We start from the raw sequence: 17,044 nt of genomic DNA on the forward strand, positions 1-17,044 counted from the left end.
GCAAATGGCACCAGGGGGCCACCAAGCTTAAAGCCCCATCTGATGGATGGATCACCATCAACAGTGTCACATGTCCACACTTTATCAGACACTGTAGAGAGATTTGGTATTTACAAATATTCCTTTCTTATTACTTCCTTCCACAAAAACCTTGTAGTCCATTTCTGTCCATGATAGTCACCTTCAATCTTGTCCAAACAAGTAGTGTCCTTTCACTATACACAAACTGCCATTTAGTGTGTGAATGGTGTACTAGAATCAGTTCCTTGTCCTAAAAGAGGACGTGACTGTACTTTGAGCAATATTTGTAAAAGAATGCAATGGTAAATCATTTTCAAACACCCTCATAATTGTTATTGTTGTGGTCTTCAGTCCAAAGATGCAGCTCTCCATGCTGCTCTATCCTGTGCAAGCCACTTCATCTGCGAGTAATTACTGCAACCTATATTATTCTGGATCTGCTTACTGTATTACTCTCCTTGGTCTCCCTCTATAGTTTTTAGCCCCCAAGCTTCTCGCCAGTACTAAAATGATGATCACTTGATGCCTCAAAATGGGTCCTACCAACGGATTCCTTCTTCTAGTCCGATTGCACCACAAATTTCTCGTACCTCTTAATACTGCGAAGAAATTCATTTAGTGCTAAGAATTTAAAATGTTGACTTCACTGCTAATTTGTTTCTATATTGTGATATTGGACTGTTACCTTTATGAATGTTCCATCAAATACTGTAAACACTGTTTTGTTGAAGCTGAGTGATGAGGTTACTTGTCAACCATGCCCTGTATCCTCAATAATTTTCTTTGCATCCTATGTGATCACAAATGTCGCAATTATGTCATTTATAAAACAGAGAGGGGCTGCAAAAAAAGGGCCATTAGAATCTTGTCTGGGTGCAAGCCTAGAGACTCTGGTATTCCTCCATTACCATGTGTATACATTATGGAAACCCTTTTGTTCTTTAAAGGAGACTGCAAAAAAACTGTGATGTAAATGATCACTTTACCAGACAAAACAGAAACTTACATATGACTCAAATCAGCACAGCTCTGTGCCAAAAAAGGTACTTTTCACATGGGAGTTAAGCTTTATAACAAACTTCCTGAAAACATAAAAGCTATCACTGAGGTCAATACATTTCGAAAATGTCTAAAGTCATATTTACAGCATCACTGCTTTTACTCCATTGAAGAATATTTAAATTTATGAAATGTGTTATATAAATACTTACGTGTAAAGTGTATTATTGTAACCTTATATATGTATGCCTTGAAATGACTTTCAGCCTGTATTTTTATAACATGACTTGTCCAATGCCTTATGCATAAGCTGCTATGTAGACAATAGGACCAATAAAAAATACAATACAATACAATACAATCTTATGTATTTAGTGGCAAATAATATATCAAGAAACACAGTGGACCAAGAACGGGACCCCGCAGTGTCCACTGCTTTACAGTTTCCCCAATTACTTCCAAATGTATCAATTTTGTTATGTCCAAGGATAACCTTCAGTTTCCTGTTTTGGAACTTTGAAAGGAATCACTGATAAGTTCCCATAATGCTCAAACTTGTGCGGAAAGAGTGTTCCAAGCAGCCTAATGGTTCTATTACTGCATCTGAGCTCTTTCTGTCATCAGATCTTGAAAACATTTCACCCAAAAATAGTTAATTGCATTTTCTGTTGATAATCAATTATTGATACCAAACTGTCTGACAAATTATGTATGCTGAGATTTTTCAGTCCTTTTTATATGAAGTCTCTTTAGAAACCCTTGAAAATACTGCTAGTAAGGAAAATTACTTTCTACGAGATGTTTTAGCAAGTACTAGAACAAGATATGGTGTACTGGTCTTCACAAATGATTTGATATTTCATTACACCCAGTGAACTTTAAAATCAATTTTAAATCGTTAACCCCTCACACTAAACGGAAAATGGCACTTGACATTGTGAATTTTGTTTTCCAATCTCGGGCCCCATTAGACAATATTTTTTTGTAGCACTCTCATGCTCCAATCTGAAATATGAGTGTAAAATGCTGCACAGTTCAGTCTTCTAGAGAAGCCTGTGTTAACTATACGTTGAATGACAAGCAGTCCTTTCTGAGGAAGAGACTGTAGAGCTTTTAGAAGAATGTCTAAGTGAAAATGAGTACAACAATTATTCTCATGACAGTGATTTATTTTTAAACAATTCATGCCAATGACGATGTAAATAGTCCTAGCTAAAGAGTTTCAAAAAATATTACACAGCATAATGTTTTATATTGTAATGCTCATGTAAATATATATGAATGAAAGCATTTTTTTCAATATATACCCTTATTTTCGGTCAATGGCCTCATCATTTCCAGAAAGAGACTTACATTATTCCTTGTGGTGCACTCGTCAGCTGGCCGGGCATTATTTAAATAAGAATGCACAGAGATGCTCTGTCTCTGCTTTGATGATGATTATGATGAGGTCCCATACTCCGAGGAGCGTTGGGGACAATGCGGGAGACCCGCACCGCTGTACTAGGCAAGGTCCTAATGGAGGTGGTTTGCCATTGCCTTCCTCCGACCGTAATGGGGATGAATTACACAGTGCAAAAGGCTAAAGAGTAACATACTCCTTGCATATTTCTTGTAGTCTCATATGACATAATTGTCTTATAAAACCAGGTTTGCCTGTAATGATAAAATTCTGATTTACCTTCTCTTTCACTGTCAGGATGTAATGTATGTAGCGAAATCCTGCAACAGAGCAGTGAATTTGCTTTATAGTATGATCTTACATGTCTATGATGCTCATCACATGGGTATTGCTATCATACAAATAAAGTATTGCAACATTCCTTTGACTCAGCCTGTGAATGTAGTGCACCACGAACATCCCCAAACACAACCATAATAACTGATTTGCTAGTTCCTCCATACCTGCATGCAAAGGAAATCTAAGAAACTAGTTGGAACAAGCTGCAATATACCAAAGATACCATGACTGAATCCCATGCTATGGTGACAACCTTGTGCAGCATACCTCCATAATATTCTCTTTAAATCCATGCCAGATAAAATTTGCAATTGTCAGCACTGTTAAAGCTTCAGTACTAAAAAATGATGTCACAATTATTTTGTGGGACAGTAGTTCACAAGCTACTTAATAATTGGTCAAACATGAACAGCAGGAATGAAGCTGACAGAGACAAATAAAAGAAGCAACAGATATTGAAAAAAAAAAAAACCTACCTCAGAATTTATTTATCAATCAATTGAATCTCTCTCTCTCTCTCTCTCTCTCTCTCTCTCTCTCTCTGTGTGTCTCCCCAATTTTTTATTACTTATTTCAAATGTCTTCTTTATTTCAAATATCTAAACGCAGAAAATTTCTAGGGTACCAGAAATAAATAACTTTCAAAACAACTTTTGCAACAGTCAGACAATTGCCAGCATAAAATTTATTAAAAACAGAACATATATACATCACAATGCATCCTATGCATAAATTTGTTTTACATGCTGTTGAATGCATTGATGAAAGTGTTTCTTATCTGCAACCACAAATACAACAAATGTGCAGTATAGTTTTAATTTCTTCAAACAGTTGCAGTTTTAAAAAGTACCACAAAATTGCAAATGTGCCAGATATTACTTCTGACCACAGTTTGTACATAAGTGTTTAATACAATTTCATTATTCTGCGTAGTTAATTCTGATGAAAATACTAATTACATCACCATATACAGGCCAATAAAATAAAATAAATTATTGTTTTAAATGCTAATGGCTGTTTCATTGAGATATGTACAATCACAGCAAACACTACATACAGTCTCTTGACTGGTAAAACAAAATGTAACCAGTTTCGGAAGACTTCTGAATGTCTGATGTTAGACCATAAAAGTCTTCAATTGTGGATGCATCAATTTTCTGGAAAAAAGAAAAATCAAAAGATTAGTATTAATTGACAATAGAGTCCAAATACAACTTTTCTTGCTTCCTTCTTCCTATCATGTTTGGCTTAATCATTGTATGCTAAAAGCAGTTATTATCCACACAATTGCATCTTTACTCCCTAGGTCTGAACTGGTGACTTCTGAGAATTCCTAACATATATGACGATGATGATGATGATGATGATGATGATGACAATGCTGACAGTATGGGGGTGTGGGCGTACAACAGTAATGTTTCTACCAACTGTGACATTATTTTGTGAGACAAGTCTGGTTAAAGGCTACAAAAGCACTGAAATATGAAGCATGCAGAAAAACATAAAGAATGCCCTAAAATCAGTGTGTTAGTAGGATTGATAAGCAAGAATAGTAGTTGCAGGGCCCTGAGATGTCATAGCAGTGATGCATGTGCATACATTTGTTTGTATTTATATGTGCAAATCTGTTTGCCTGCCTGAGATTGAGAGACAAGTGGCTTAATGTAAAGCATGACCCGACTATTAGTATGATCAGTTGACAGTTTAGAACTGTGGAATGTTTTTGCTGATGTTACATCATATTCCCTCCCTTCCCACCCCTCCCCTCAATCTTTTTTTCTCTTGTGGGGTTGTACAAGTGTAACAATCTGGGATGTGTGCAGGCTCTCTATGGTCATTAGTTTTAGGGAAATGATCGTATGAGCTACATATTCATTTCAAGAAAAATATGTTAAACCACCACATAAAACAAAACCATAGAGTTTTACAAAAGAAGACTGTAATGGCGTACTTCCAGGCATTCTTCTGAGTTCTTTCCATTTTCCGCACAATATTTCGATGGCCAATCCGGGGAAGTTCAGCCGCCAAGTGCAAGTCTTATTTCAGTAGACGACACATTGGGTGACTTACGCGCTGGTGGTGAGGATGAAAAGATGATAAGGACAACACAACGCCCAGTCCGCAAGTGGAGAAAATCTCCAACCCAGCCAAGAATCGAACCCGGGCCACTGCATGGGAGGTAAGCACGTTACCACCCAGCTAAGCAGGCGGACTGCATAAAATGCAAACTTGGTGGAATGCCCAGAAACACACCAGTTGCACTGAGAGACCATAAAGAAGACTGTTTGACAGCACAGAATCCAAAGTGACAATGAATCAGCTGACTGGAAAAAGAGAAATAGTTTGTAGCAAATACAAACAGCCTGAGAAACAAGGTACTTTCTATTAAAGTATGTTGGGATAAAGATGACAATTAATAAATTAAAAGTTGTTCTGTATGCTATAATAGATAATCTGTGCGAAGTCTGTCACAACACAACAGTTAAGGTGCCCCATTAAGCAGAAGGAAAAGCAGTTTTCTTATTCCAATAGTCCAGGTAAAATGAAGTTTTCTTCACTATCCACAGGTATGGAAAGGATAGGCTAGCAAAACTTTTATGTGACAATGTAGTGGGCGATGGTGGGATCACTCATGAAAAAAATCCTGTAGTAGTTGGTGTTGTTAGAGCTGCACCTTTTTTAGATTGAAGCCAGCTGATAGGTATACCTGCTTAAGGAAGTCCCTCTAACTAAGGGCTCACCTTCATATAACGTCATGTTTCCAAGTAGAGAAGGAATTAGCATATTTCATCAAAATTTAAGACGTATTAGAGATAAAGTCAGTGAACTGCTTATAGATGTTGACTCTGAAATTATTGGAATATCAGAGTACCACTTAAATAATTTGACAATTCAGGGGCTTCCTTTAGCAGGATACAGATTAGCTGGCTGTTTTTCAAGAGGTTCCTTGCGGGGTGCAGGAGTGGCCATGTATGTAAAAACAGTATTCCATCTGAGCCCATAGATGTGTCACGGCACTGCACTGAACAGATATTTGAATGTTGTGCAGGGGCAGTTGAATTTTAGGGAAACTATATTTCTAATTGTTGTTGTTTATAGGTCTCCTGACTTCTGAGCATTTCTGCTCAAGCTAGAGATAGTTCTTGATTCACTTTATAGGAAGTACCAGAAATTAGTTATATGTGGTGACTTCAATATTAAGTTTGTATATGATGGTGCAAGAAAATGGATGTTGGTAGATCCGCTAAACTCATATAATCTAACACAAACTGTGTTTTTTCCAACAAGGGTGAATGGCCTTTCAGACCATGATGCACAAATTTTAACACTAAAAGGCTCTTGTACTCAAACAAATGTCACACATGATTACAAACTATGTAGGAAAGTTAATCCAACAACAGAGAGAGTTTTTTAAACCTTGTCAAGGAACAAGAGTGGCAGGATGTTCATAATGCGAATAACATACATGACAAATATAATGCTTTCCTGAACAAATTTCTCATGCTCTTTGAGAGTTGCTTTCCAGTAGAACGTTCTAAATGGGGTACTAGCAGTAAAAGGCAGCCTGGGTGGCTTACTAGCGGGATAAGGATATTATGTAGAACAAAGCGGGAATTATATCAAAATGTTAGAAGTAGTCACGATCAAGCTACAGTAGCCAATTGCCCATTACATACAGTATTGTAAGGTGCTTAAAATGTTATTGGGAAGGCACAGAGTATATGGTATGCAAATAGAATAGCTAATTCACAGGATAAAATTAAACCATATGGTCAGTTGTGAAGGAAGTGTCGGGTCAGCAGCACAAGACCGACAGTCATTTCGCAGTAAAAATATTTCTGCTACTGATAAATCAAAATAATTGAGGAGGGACCCAAAAATAACTGGAATTTCTTTCTAGAAAGCATATACTTTATTGTTTTCAAATACAACGTTAATCTCCTTCGAAGTACTCTCCATTAGCATTTATACACTTGTCCAAACGTTCATTCCAGTGTTCGAAGCAAGTGTTCGAAGCACCTTTTAAATTCATCCTCTTTGATACCTGCTAGCACTTTCATGACATTGCGTTTATGTCTTCCGAATGCGCAAAATGCTTCCCTCTCAAGTCCCTTTTCATCCTCGGGAATAGGAAGAAGTCCGAGGGTGCTAAATCCGGCGAATAGGGCGCATGGGTCAAGGTAATCGTCTTCGTTGAGGCCAAAAACTGGCGAATGCTGAGAGCCGGTGCGCAGGAGTGTTGTCATGATGCAGGAACCACATGCCAGAATCCCACAAAACCAGATGTTTTCGCGACAAACTTCTGCGAAGTCGTTTCATAACCTCCAAATAGAATTGTTGGTTTACTGTCTGGTTTTCAGGGACAAATTCAGAGTGTACGATCCCTTTGATGTAAAAAAACTGATCAACATCGTTTTCACATTTGATTTCACTTGTCAAGCTTTTTTTGATCAAGGTGAGCCAGGTGACTTCCATTGTGATGACTGTTGTTTACTTTCTGGATCGTACCCATAGCACCATGACTCATCACCTGTAATGATTTTGTTGAAAAAATGTGGATCATCTTCGAACACATCCTCCATTTCGGGACAGGCTTGAATGCGATGATCCCTTTGATCTCGGGTAAGAAGCTTCGGCATGAAGTTTGCTGCCATTCTTCGCATCCTCAAATCGATGGTCAAGAAGTGCTGAATTGAGCACCAGGACAACCTGGACAAGTTCTCAAGCTGGTCGATTGTCCTGCATTGATCTTCACTGATGAGATCATGGATTTTGTCGATGTTGTCTTCGCTTCGAGCAGTTAAAGGTCAATCAGAACGGGGCTGATCTTCAACCACCATTTCTCCCTTTTTAAACTGAGAAAACCATTCGTACACTTGCGTTTTACTAAGAGCATGGTCTTTGTAGACTGTCTGAATCATCGTAACAGTTTCTGCTGCATTCTTGCCGAGATAGAAACAAAACTTCACTGCCGCACGTTGTTCGTAAGTACTAGCCATTTCCTCGTGTCACGTCTGCACTGTATGCACACTCAAAGAACTGCCGAAGAAACCACACTGCTCACTGCTGGGTGACGCCGCGTGGCAAAATGACTCAGCAGAGCTCCTACTACAACCCTCTGGTCGCACTCTGCTACTACAAGTACAAGCTGTGCAGCATTACGATTCCGGTTAGTTTTGGGTCCCCTCTCGTATGTACTGTATTTAACAATCATTTTCTGAGCATTGCTGGTGAATGAAATAAAAATTTCGTTTCTACAGGAAATAATATAACCCTCTTGGAAAATACATTTTCCAAGATTGACGTCTGAAATATTCCTCTGTGATACATACATGGGGGAGATTGAGTCAATAATTAAATCACTGAAGACTAAGGACTCTCATAGATGTGATGGAGTGCCTAGCAGAATATTAAAGTACTGTGCTGCACATGTTAGCCCTGTATTTGGCGATATTTGTAATTTTTCCTTTAGGAATGATCAGTTTCCTGAATGATTAAAGTACTCAGTAGTAAAGCTGCTTTATAAAAAGGGAGAAAGTGATAATGTAGATAATTTTAGCCCTATTTCTATGCCATCAGTGTTTGCTAAAGTTATTGGAAAGGCTGTGTATGTAAGGGTAATTGATCATTTTATATCACACGATTTGCTATCAAATGTGCAGTTCAGCTTTAGAAGTCACTTAACAACTGAAAAAGCTATATTCTCTTTTCTCTGCGAGGTACTGGATGGGTTCAACAAAAGATTTTGAATGCTAGGCATATTTTTTGATTTAACTAAGGTGTTTGACTGTGTTGATCACAAAATATTTCTCCGAAGTTGGACCATTACGGAATACGGAAAATAGCTTACAATTAGTTCACACCTTACTTTAACAACAGACAGCAAAAGGTCATTATTCACAATGTTGAGAATGGCTGTGATGTAGGGTCTGAGTGGGGTATGGCCAAATGAGGGGTGCCCCAGGGATCAGTGTTGTGGCCACTCCTGTTCCTCATTTATGTAAATGATATGCCCTCTAGTATTACGGGTAACTAAAATATCTCTGTTTGCTGATGACCCTAGCAACACTGGCTCAGTTTCAAATAGTGTCATTCATGATCTAAGTTCATGGCTTGTAGAAAATAAACTAACACTAAATTACAGTAAGAATCAGATTTACAGTTTCTAACACACAATTCAACAAAACCTGACCTTTTAATTTCACAAAACGGGCATACGATTAGTGAAACTGAACAGTTCAAATTTCTAGGTGTTCTGATAGATACTAAACTGTCCTGGAAAGCTTATATTCAGGATCTTGTTCAAAGACTTAATGCTGCCATTTTTATTATTTGAATGGTATCTGAAGTGAGTAATTGTTAGACATGAAAATTAGTCTACTTTGCTTATTTTCATTTGCTTATGTCGTATGGTATTATATTTTGGGGTAACTCTTTCCAATCTAAAAGGATATTTTTAGCTGAGAAACGGGTGGTTTCGGCAATAAGTGGTGCAAGTTCACTAACTTCTTGTCGACCCCTGATCACGAGTCTGGGTATTTTGACATTGACCTTGCAATATATGCACATCAAAAAAGTTTTCTATCACCCCAGTTCACAGAACTCCTGAAGACAGATGTTGACTGTGGATATTGTATCACAGACACAGTCCCTTTCACTGTTCAGAGGTGTCACTAAACCCGTCCAAAAATGCAAACAATCACGCATGAGCAGCGCCTATTACACGGAGGGGGTCCAACATCTGATCAGTTCCAGTCATTCCACCAGAAAGGAAGTAAATGGCTTGTGTTGTCTGTAGTTCAACCACGCCTAGATGGTCAATACTGCAGTTCGATCATGTCTGCATTGTTACTTTATGCCAGGAAGGGCTCTCAACAAGGGAAGTGTCCAGGTGTCACTGAGTGAACCAAAGCGATGTTGTTTGGACATTGAGGAGATACAAAGCGACAGGAACTGTTGATGACATGCCTTCCTTCAGGATAACAACATCGCCCGACTAGAGTGGTCAGCATGTTCTCCAGACATGAACCCTATTGAACATGCCTAGTATAGATTGAAAAGAGTTGTTTACGGACGATGTGACCCACTAACCACTCTGAGGGATCTATGCCGAATCGCCTTGAGCAGTGGGACAATCTGGACCGACAGTATCTTAATGAACTTGTGGATAGTATGCCACGACAGATACAGGCATCAATGCAAGAGGATTTGCTACTGGGTATTGGAGGTACCGCTGTGTACAGCAATCTGGACCAGCACCTCTGAAGTTCTCACTGTATGGTGGTACAACATGCAATGTGTGGTTTTCATGAGCAATAAAAAGAGCGGAAATGATGTTTATGTTGATCTCTATTCCAAATTTCTGTACAGTTTCCTGAGCTCTCAGAACCGAGTTTATGCAAAACTTTTTTTGATGTGTGTATATTTCCCTTACTGTCTTCTTGTTAACAATATTAGCTTACTCACTAGAATAAGCAGCTTTCACTCAGTTAATACTTGGCAGAAATCAAACCTGCATTTGGATCGGACTTCCTTAACTCTTGTGCAGAAAAGTGTGCAGTAGACTGCTGCATCAATTGTCAATAAGCTACCACAAGAATTCAAAAATCTTAGCAGTATTCCATGCGCTTTCAAATTGAAACTGAAGAGTTTCTTCGAGCGTCACTCTTCCTAATCTGTCGAGGAATTCCTTGAAAAATTAAGCCTATTCTTGTTGCATTGTTGACTGTGTTTACTTAAGCTTATGGCTTTACTTTTTTCGGGTTCATAAACATTTTACTTTTTTATCTGTTATTACTTTTAAGTTGTAATTTCATGTACTGACATGTTCCATGACGTGTGAGATTTGCTCCTCAATTTGGTCCTACATAACTTGACATGTAAGTAAAATAAATGACTGAGAGGATTAATTTTTACATTATTTGTGCCAGAATGTTCAACTTCAAATACACAGATGTCAACCTGCAAACAGTTATTTCCCAAGAAGTTGGTCTAAACAGACATTTGAAAACCTATTTATTTCGAGCAAAGTTTGCGATATTGCTGGCTTTCTCATCCATTAGAGCAAAAATATGCAAGTGGAATTGTTGTTGTTGTTGTGGTCTTCAGTCCTGAGACTGGTTTGATGCAGTTCTCCCTGCTACTCTATCCTGTGCAAGCTTCTTCATCTCCCACTACCTACTGCAACCTACATCCTTCTGAATCTGTGTAGTGTACTCATCTCTTGGTCTCCCTCTACGATTTTTACCCTCCACGCTGCCCTCCAATACTAAACTGGTGATCCCTTGATGCCTCAGAACATGTCCTACCAACCGATCCCTTCTTCTAGTTAAGTTGTGCCACAAACTTCTCTTCTCCCCAATTCTATTCAATACCTCCTCATTAGTTTTGTGATCTACCCATCTAATCTTCAGCATTCTTCTGTAGCACCACATTTCGAAAGCTTCTATTCTCTTCTTGTCCAAACTATTTATCGTCCATGTTTCACTTCCATACATGGCTACACTCCATACAAATACTTTCAGAAACGACTTCCTGACATTTAAACCTATACTGACATTAACAAATTTCTCTTCTTCAGAAAATGGAATTATGTTACACAAAATTTGGAAAGATATCATAAAATAATTCACATCAAATGGCGCAGCACGAGGACGGCCAAGAATTCTGTCATCTGACTGCACACTTCTGTCATTACCATACCATACCACACTGGCCGAGTGGTGGGATAGGAAGAAAGAAAGAGAGAGAGAGAGAGAGAGAGAGAAATTGTGAACATGCTGCATTTAGATGGAAATACAGTAATGCAAGGAACACTGAACAGCTTGTAAGTGGTGGCTTGGTTTCACATTTCTCAACATCAGAGACCTAAATCTACATCCTTGTGGCGCGTAATGGAGGGTAGTTTGTGTACCACTGTTACTCAATCCCTTTCCTGTTCCCATTGCGAATAATTTGTGGGAACTGCCAGTAAGCCTCTATGTGGGCTCGAATCTCTCTAATTTTATCTTCCTTTTCTTTCTGTGATGTATACAAAGGAGGAAACAACATATTTATTGACTCTCCTAGGAAGGCACACTCCATGAACTTTAACAGTAAACTATACCATGAAGCAGAGCTCCTCTCTCATCATACCTGCACTGGAGTTGACTGGTCATCTCCGTGACGATTTCATGCTTACTAAATGTAACTAACAAAATCTGCGGTTCTTTGGATCTTCTCTATTCCTCTATCAATTCAGTCTTGTACAGATCCTACACTGACGAGCAATGCTGAAGTATTGGTCAAATGAGAGTTTTGTAAGCTGACAAACAAACCGACAAATTTTCAGTATTATTTATTTTTGGCACAATGAAGACATACTAATATTTTTATCTGGTACAAACTGTCAAGATATGGGAAGACATAGCCACTCACGTAGGTTTTTGGCACTTACGTTGCCATGTAGTTGTGACTTGTTTATTTTCATAACCAAAAAATGCCACTGCTGTACATATGTTGATCGAAGTATTGTATCACATATGCAACCTCATTATGGAGACAGATGCTCTTCTTGAGAAAATGTAGAACTGTAGAACAGTTTCAATGTAAAAGAATTTGTCTTTTAAATGGGAAATGTATTGAAGACTGATTAGTTCCATCTACACATGAACAAGGACACTTCCAAATGAATTAACAAATGGTCTCAAAAACAGATTTAAGATTAGCAGTGTTCTCAAAACCTTTATCCAATTACGATAGATCGCTGAACTACCTCTTTTTGTGCAAACAGTCAGTGAACCTGTGAATTTCCTTTATATGGTGAACAAGTAGTACAGGATAAACAGCACCGATATCACAATTCCGAAAAACTGAAGTAAGCCATGGTAACTGAAAGATGCCACTGCACTGTTAAATGAAATGCTGTGCTCTACCAAGCACTTCCGAGACATGTTGAGCCTCAGGCAGCACGCGTGCAGTTTTATGCTCTGTGGCTGACTTTGCACAGCAGGTGGCCTACGTCAAGCCAGATTTAAACATAGGTGTGACACTAACAAAATCTCTCAGTGTGATTGACACACATCAGAATAGCACTCGCAGCATGTGAAGATGACTGAATCAGTAGACAAATTGTTGCACACAAGTACTAAGTCTTTAATGTGGCTAAACACGAGAATAGACATTGTCTAGTAAGCCTCCTGCATGTGAGAAATTAAGTTCAGCCTTTTTATAACAACAGAAAAATAAATCACGATCTACATCAGCTTTGAGGACATTTCTCTGTACATCTCAACTTCTGGAGTGTCTCTTGCAATAGCTTCAGTTTTCTTCTTTGGAACTGCAACCATAGCTCACTAGTAGACAGAGTAACATTGTTTAATGCTTTATGTGTATTTTATATTATACATTACAAACTGGCACATGGTATACCACAGGCACTATCTGCTGCCCAGTAGTTCCAAAATCTCCAGAAGGCTCATCTTGTAGAGAGAGAGAGAGAGAGAGAGAGAGAGAGAGAGAGAGAGAGAGAGAGAGAGAGAGAGAGAGGGGGGGGGGGGGGATTTAAGTACTATTAGGTTTTCATTGGATCTGTACCTTGGCAGGTGCTTCTAATCACAGTATAAGAAATTTGACTTCACTTTCAAGTACTACTACACAGGGGTGAGGCTGAGCTTAACTTTCCACTCTTCACAGTCCACTACGAAGCAGCAGAACTCACTCCTACCACTACCCGCTAAATGATTATGAAGCAGCAAAAAAACAACTGCATGCTATGTATAAGTCAAAACTGGAGGGACAAGCAAAATTACAAGGACTGTTTGACCTGCATTTTACTGACACGTCACTGGTCTTACATTGAGAACAATAAGTGCGGCAATATGAATTTTGCTATCACATGACTGAAAGAAAAAAGTTGTGCTAATTGATAATCTGTAAATTATCTTATAACACTAGAAGAGAAATTCAGTACTTACATCAACCATGTCATCATCAAACAGTAACCAGAATCCATGGCTTTTAACAATGCTAATGTAATGGCCTCTGTTTGGACCACTTCCACAGTGAATAACAACAGCAACCAGATCATACAGACGATCAGGATTCACAGCATCATCTGACTGCAATTGCAAAAATATACACACACATGTAAAATTGTTTGTTTTACAGGACTCCATTTTAGAAGAGAGAGGGCAAGGGGGGGGGGGGGGCGGAGGAAGGAGAGAGGGGGTGAGAGACAAACTTATGTATAGCCACCTATTATTACAATTACTTTCCTATGGGTTCACCATCTAAACCAAAAGAAAGAGGCTTCAACTTTATTTTTAGGCTCCTTTATGTCTCAAAATTTAACAAATTAAAATAACTGTAAGACAATGCAACTACTGTGATATTGTTGTCATGGCAGAATGATGGAACCAATATAGAGTGAACACACAAGTAATGAACAAGAAAATGTCTCCTTTAAATTGACAGAGGTAGGGGGCAATAGCAATACAAAATAGATGATGATATGTGTAACATTCTTGTAACCATATCCTTTGTCAACAGGTAACAGTAGTACAGGAAGAACAAATAATCTAAGTTTAAATGCAAGCTCTTGGTGAGTATGACTTTTTACCATTTTATTATTAATCTGTTTCTAAACCACTGATTTGATATTATGACTTCTGGATTTGGGATGTGTAAGTGTCTAACTGCACACAAGACCTACTATATTGTGAACTGAAGGAGGAACAGTACTGCCACTACTTAATAGCAGCTCGAAATCCTTCCATAAAATAGTACCACTTGCTGCTGAATGAAGAGCTGCTATTCAAAGATTTCTTCAGTCAACCACTGCCAGTTCTTGATTTCAACTCACGTTGCCATATCAATGGTCTTATTGTTTTAATTAATATGTAGAATGTATACAAAAGTAGAAAATGATTTGAGTTGTAAACCGAAAGGAAGGGAAAAAAAATTAACACTCCGTGTCCCAGAGAAGACGAGGTTGTTACAGAGAGGTCTTAGGTTGAGATCTATGACATTTAGGATGGAACACAAAAGCTTCTGCTTCAAAGTACCATTCTGGCATTCACTCAAAGTAATTTTGAGAACCCACAGAAAACTTGAGCCAGTACCTTAATTGAGGTATTCTCTGGAACGAAATCCAAATCAGTCAGTAATTCTTACATATTAAACTGTCATATCACGTATTCCGAAACCAAAATATTTAGTTTATATTTAGCTGAAATTTAGCCCATGCACGAGAACTTGAAATGAATAAAGAATCTATTTAAATTGTTTAATGCTCTGTATCTCAATCTCTCTGTATGTTTCAGTTAAGTCGTCGTTCCGAAACACCTCAGTGTGCAATAAAAGCGAAATTTAATACTCTCAGTGACAAAAAAAGAAAAGAAGATTTATGAAGATATTGATAAAATATCATTTCCACAATAATCTTAAAATTTCACCTTGTGGCAAAAATATTAAACTACTAGAGTCACATTATGATGGCTGGTATCACAATGGTGGTATGGGCACACAACAGCAAGGTCTTCAGCGCCTGCGAGAAACAGTTTGAGATGAGTGTCGGTAAAATACACTAAACAGTAGTATAAAACAGCAAGGAAAATAAAGGTAACAAAAGTTGGAAAACTGTGTGTGTGTACACAAACAGAAGCACGGAACAAAATATCACGACAATATTAAAACATTAACTAAATAGGAAGAAAGTGGCGTAAGGAGATAAAACAATACAGCAGATGCCTGTGGCTGGCTGACAGCAAGAATAAAAAAGGAGGAGCCAGTCACTCTGCAATACACTAAAACCTCCAGCCTAAAAACTTAGGCCAGAGCCCAGACACATCATAAAACTTTAAATCACACTCGTCTCATCATCAGCTAAAACACAGGGCACATCCCCGTCAATATTTGTTTCTGCCCTTGCATCAAGGTATAAAATGCATGCTGTTAAAATATCAAACAATGGAAATTCCAGGACGGAATTTAACAATATCATGAAAAGGAAAGCTGCTCAGCAGACATGCTGAGTTGCAGATAGAGACAACAAAAGATTGTCACAAATAAAGGTTTGGGCCCATAATGCCTTCGTCAACAATAGACGACACACAAAGACGACTGCAGTCTCAGGCAACTGAAACCACACTGTGAGCAGTAGCACCAGCGCATGATGGGAGTAACAACTGGATGGAGGTAAGGAGGAGGCTGGGGTGGTGGGGGGAGGGATAGTAGTATGGTAGGGGTGGCAGACAGTGAAGTGCTGCTAGTTAGACAGAGGGCAGAGGAGAGGTGAGGAGGGGGGTGGGGGCAGGGGGAAATAGCGGGAAAGGAGAGAAGTAAACAAACTTGGTATGATGGTGGAATGACGGCTGTGTGTGCTGGAATGCGAACAGTGAATGGACTGGATGGGTGAGGTCAGTGACTAACGAAGGTTGAGGCCAGGAAGGTTACAGGAATGTAGGATGTACTGCAGGGAAAGTTCCCATCCGTGCAATCCAGAAGAGCTGGTGTTGGTGGGAAAGCTCCATATGGCACAGGCTGTGAAGTGGTCATTGAACTGAAGGATGTCATGTTTGGCAGTGTGCTCAGCAACAGGGTGGTCCACTTGTTTCTTGGCCACAGTTTGTCGGTGGCCATTCACGTGGACAGACAGCTTGTTAGTTGGCATGCCCACATAGAATGCGGTACAGTGGATGCAGATTAGCTTGTAGATCACATGACTGGTTTCACAGATAGCCCTGCATTTGATGGGATAGGTGAAGTTTGTGAGCAAACTGGAGTAGGTGGTGGTGGGAGGATGTATGGGACAGGTCTTGCATCTAGGTGTATTACAGGGGTATGAGCCATGAGGTAAGGGATTGTGAGCAGGGGTTGTGTAAGGATGGAAGAGTATATAGTGTGGGTTTGGTGGATAGCAGAATACCACTGTGGGTGGGGTGAGAAGGATAGTGGGCAGGACATTTCTCATATCAGGGCACAACGAGAGGTAGTTGAAACCCTGGCGGAGAATGTAATTCAGTTGCTCCAGTCCTGGGTGGTACTGAGTTATGAGGGGGATGCTCCTGTACGGCCGGACGGTGAGACTGGAAAGATAAGGCACAGGAGATTTGTTTTTGTACAAGGTTGGGAGGATAATTATGGTCTGTAAAGGCTTCAGTGAGACCCTCACTATATTTCGAGAGGGACTGCTCATCACTGCAGATGTGACAACATGGGTGGCTAGGCTGTACAGAAGGGACTTCTTGGTATGGAACGGGTGGCAGCTGTCTAGGTGGAAGTATTGCTGGTGGTTAGTAGGTT

General features: G+C 39.2%; 1 protein-coding gene across 2 annotated transcripts in view; it reads right to left on the minus strand.

Annotated features, from left to right (window-relative positions):
- Positions 1-3,412: 3,412 nt before the first annotated feature.
- Positions 3,413-17,044, minus strand: part of LOC124621901 (ubiquitin carboxyl-terminal hydrolase 46) — a 90,210-nt gene continuing 76,578 nt past the window's right edge. For both annotated transcript variants that reach the window (XM_047147396.1, XM_047147395.1), the window contains exons 8-9: positions 13,717-13,860; positions 3,413-3,918 (exon numbers count right to left, since the gene is read on the minus strand). In XM_047147396.1, coding sequence (XP_047003352.1) covers positions 3,811-3,918; positions 13,717-13,860 — 252 coding nt within the window. In that variant the 3' untranslated portion in view covers positions 3,413-3,810. The remainder of the gene's footprint in view (positions 3,919-13,716; positions 13,861-17,044) is intronic.

This window comes from Schistocerca americana, chromosome 7 (assembly GCF_021461395.2).
Source record: "Schistocerca americana isolate TAMUIC-IGC-003095 chromosome 7, iqSchAmer2.1, whole genome shotgun sequence".
Lineage (NCBI taxonomy): Eukaryota > Metazoa > Arthropoda > Insecta > Orthoptera > Acrididae > Schistocerca > Schistocerca americana.